This window comes from Cebus imitator, unplaced genomic scaffold, assembly GCF_001604975.1.
Source record: "Cebus imitator isolate Cc_AM_T3 unplaced genomic scaffold, Cebus_imitator-1.0 Scaffold148, whole genome shotgun sequence".
Lineage (NCBI taxonomy): Eukaryota > Metazoa > Chordata > Mammalia > Primates > Cebidae > Cebus > Cebus imitator.
In genome coordinates this window covers 1,660,557-1,664,752 of record NW_016107463.1, presented here as the reverse complement: position 1 = coordinate 1,664,752, position 4,196 = coordinate 1,660,557, and the positions used below count along the sequence as shown (strand labels likewise).

Sequence of the window (4,196 nt, the reverse complement as noted above, 5' to 3'; positions counted from 1 at the left end):
GTATTCCTAGTTCTTAAACGAGGAACAATGGACTGAGGCTCCTCAGGGGTTGTCAACATCATCACATGGCCATCAGGAAAGAATCTTATGTACCTATATAATAAAAAAAAAAAAAAAAGACCAAAACATACCCCATACACAAAGTATAAAACATGTCCTTATCTATCAGTACCTAGGCCTAGGCCTGCTCATATCTATGAAACCAACACTAAAATACCATGGGCTAAAGAACTGCTAAAACATTAAACAAATATGACTATCTGTTAAGTCCAGCAATAAAGAACCAAAGATACATATCTTCTTCAGGGGGAACTGCTGAGCTTTTAAATTTCAGTCACTGAATAAAGTTAAATATTGTTTTACTAAAGTTCTGTGCTTTTCCCAAAGCAACAATTTCAAACAAAGTAAGAGCCAATAACACACAGTAGTTAACATGTCTATTTTTTTCTAAATGATAGTAATATTTGGTGGGGAATAAAAGCACAAGCTATTTGAAAAGGCAAATAAGCATACCCAGCACAAAAGACAAGGAGAAATCTAAATGAAGCCAGAAGAAATTCTATAATTTATATTAGCCTATTGGTTTTTTGAGTGCAATTCCTATATTGTAGTACTAGATAAAAATGCTGAGGGCCATTTTGAAGGTCAATCAAAAGCAACAAAGAACAGATGTCCATATCACTAATACATGGAGAGAGAGAATTTTCCACTCACTCAGTGTACTACAGTTGTACCTGTAATATTCCACTTGGTGCCAGGCTCTATAGAAACCATCAAGAGACTGTTCTCCTTGACGAATATATGTGGTTTTACTGATATACACTCCTATGAAAATAATTTTTAAGTTATAATCATATTAAGACATTTCCATTATAATATTTACTGTGGTATCCTTTAAACACGCTTATAGTACTCATGTTCATCACAGAAAATTTAAACGATGTATTTATCAAAATCAGCATTATAGATCACTATTTCTGTTGAGTTCTACAGAATCCAACTTACCATCAAACCGGACACGAGGCCGTTCTAAAAACATCTCTCTCCAGGATGTGTAAGGAACAAGTTTAATACAGCTTCTGCCCCAAACTTTCAAGCAGGCCAGACGCCATATTTCAGGGTCTCTAGGGAATAAAAGCACACCATCAATAAAGACTAAGTCCTATAAACAGGAATAAATATTTTTGCTATCAGCCATCTTTTATTTAACAAGTATTTGTTGAGCATCTGGGAGGCACTGTTCTGAGGAGAAACTAATGGACAAGGAAAATGCCCTGCTCTTTTACTGTGCGAAAGCAAATTGAGAGAAAAGCCTCTGGTAGTATACTTAGTGCAAAAATCAACCAACCAAGAGTCAGCAGACAGAAACGATGGTGATGAGAAAATAGAGGAGGAGGGAAACCGGGAAATGCCTCTCTGGGAAGGTAATCACAGTGATGGGGATAAGTATCCCAAGCAGCAGCCAGAGCTAGAAGGAGCACACAGCTGTGGCAAAGTGGGCATTGTGCACAGGGAAATATACGATGAGGCTGTTGGGGCAGGTGAGGTGGCATCTTGTAGGCCGGAGTGGTTATTTACATAAGATGGATGCCACCAGAGGGTTCTGAGCATGATTTATGCTTCTATCGTAAAAGATCACTCTGGTCACCGGGCAAGATGGCTGAATAGGAACAGCTCTGGTACACAGCTCCCAGCGAAATCAACACAGAAGGGGCATGATTTCCACATTTCCAACTGAGGTACCTGGTTCATCTCATTGGGACTGGTTGGACAGTGGGTGCAGTCCAAGGAGGGTGAGCTGAAGCAGGGTGGGGCATCCCCTCATCCGGGAAGCACAAGTGTCCAAGGAACTCCCTCTCCTAGCCAAGGGAAGCCATTAGGGACTGTTTATTGCACTCCAGTCCACACACTGCTTTTCCCATGGTCTTCACAAGCCACAGACCAGGAGATTCCCTCCAGTACCTACACAACCACCAGGGCCCTAGGTTTCCAGCACAAAACTGGGCAACGGTTTGGGTAGAAACCAAATTAGTTGCAGCAGTTTCTTTTTTTTTTTCCCATATCCCAGTGGCACCTGGAACACCAGCAAGACAGAACTGTTCACTCCCCTGGAAAGGGGGCTGAAGCCAGGGAGCCAAGTGGTCTGGCTCAGTGGGTCCCACCTCCACAGAGACCAGAAAGCTAAAATCTACTGGCTTGAAATTCTTGCAGCCAGCACAGCAGTCTGAGCTCAACCAGAGTTGGTTGAGCTCAGTGGGGGGAGGGGCATCCACCATTGCTGAGGCTCAGTAGGTGCTTTCAACCCCACAGTGTAAGCAAAGCTGCCGGGGAACACCAAACTGGGCAGAGCCCAACACAGCTCAGCAGCCACAGGCACTGTCTCACGAGATGTCCTCGCTGGGATGAGCATCTCTGAAAAAAGGCAGCAGCCCATCAGCCTTCCTGGAACAGAATACCTAGGAAAAGGGGCGGTAATGGGTATAGCTTCAGCAGACCTAAACATCCCTGACTGGCAGTTCTGAAGACAGCAGCAGATTTCCCAACATTGTGTTCCAGCTCTGTTAAGGGACAGACTGCCTCACGTGGCTCCTTGACCCCCGTGTATCCTAACAAGGAGATACCTCCCAGTAGGGGTCAACAGACACCTCATACAGGAGAGCCCTGGCTGGCATCTGGTGAGTACCCCTCTGGGATGAAGGTACCAGAAGAAGGAACAGGCAGCAATCTTTGCTGTTCTGCAGTCTCCACTGGTGATTCCCAGGCAAGCAGGGTCTGGAGTGGACCTCCAGCAAACTTCAGCAGACCTGCAGCAGAGGGGTCTGACTATTAGAAGGAAAACTAACAAACAGAAAGAAATAGTTTTAACATCAACAAAAAGGATGTCCACTCAGAAACTCCATCCAAAGGTCACCAATGTCAAAGACCAAAGGAAGATAAATCCATGAAGATGAGGAAGAAACCAGCAAAAAAAAAAGCTGAAAACTCCAGAGATCACAGCTTCTGGCCAGCAAGGGAGCACAGCTGGATGGAGAATGAGTTTGATGAACTGATAGAAGCAGGCTTCAGAAGATGGATAATAACAAACTACTCCAAGCTAAAGGAGCATGTTCTAACTCAATACAAGGAAGCTAAGAACCTTGAAAAAAAGTTAGACGAAATGCTAACTAGAATAACCAGTTTAGAGAAGAACATAAACAACCTGATGGAGCTGAAAAACATAGCATGAGAACTTTGCAAAGCATACACAAGTTTCAATAGCTAAATCAATCAAGCAGAAGAAAGGATATCAGACACTGAAGATCAATTCAATGAAATAAGGCAAGAAGACAAGATTAGAGAAAAAAGTGAAAAGAAATGAGTATCTCCTCCAAGAAATATGAGATTACATGAAAAGACCAAATTTATGTTTGATCGGTGTACCTGAAAGTGATGGGGAGAATGAAACCAAGTTGGAAAACACTCTTCAGGATATTATCCAGGAGAGCTTCCCCAACATGGCAAGGCAGGCCAACATTCAAATTCAGGAAATACAGAGACCACCACAAGATAATCCTCAAGAAGAGCAACCCCAAGACACATAATTGTTAGATTCACCAGAGTTGAAAGGAAGGAAAAATTGCTAAGGGCAGCCAGAGAAAAAGGTTGGGTTACCTACAAAACAAAGCCTATCAGACTCACAGCAGATCTCTCGGCAGAAACCCTACAAGCCAGAAGACAGTGGGGGTCAATATTCAACATCCTTAAAGAAAATAATTTTCAACCCAGAATTTCACATCCAGCCAAACTAAGCTTTATAAGCAAAAGAGAGATAAAATCCTTTACGGGCAAGCAAATGCTGAGAGATTTTGCCACCATCAGGCCTGTCCTACAAGAGCTCCTGAAGGAAGCAATAAACATGGAAAGGAACAACCAGTACCAGCCACTGCAAAAACATACCAAATCTTAAAGACCAACGACGCTAGGAAGAAACTGCATCGACTAATGGGCAAAATAACCAGCTAGCATCATAATGTCAGGATCAAATTCACAGATAACAACCTTAAATGTAAATGGGCTAAATGCCCCAATTAAAAGACACAGACTGGCAAACTGCATACAGAATCAAGACCCATTGGTGTGCTGTATTCAGGAGACCCATCTCATGTGCAAAGACACATATAGGCTCAAAATAAAGGGATAGAGAAAGATTTACCAAG

General features: G+C 42.7%; 1 protein-coding gene across 1 annotated transcript in view; it reads right to left on the bottom strand.

The window, feature by feature from the left end:
* LOC108314089 (F-box only protein 9-like) overlaps positions 1-4,196 on the bottom strand; it is a gene marked incomplete at its 3' end in the record, with an annotated part of 40,687 nt that overhangs the window by 2,918 nt on the left and 33,573 nt on the right. Inside the window, exons 8-10 of the mRNA XM_037743621.1 lie at positions 1,006-1,124; positions 735-825; positions 1-93 (exon numbers count right to left, since the gene is read on the bottom strand). Of these exons, the coding sequence (XP_037599549.1) occupies positions 1-93; positions 735-825; positions 1,006-1,124 (303 nt within the window). The remainder of the gene's footprint in view (positions 94-734; positions 826-1,005; positions 1,125-4,196) is intronic.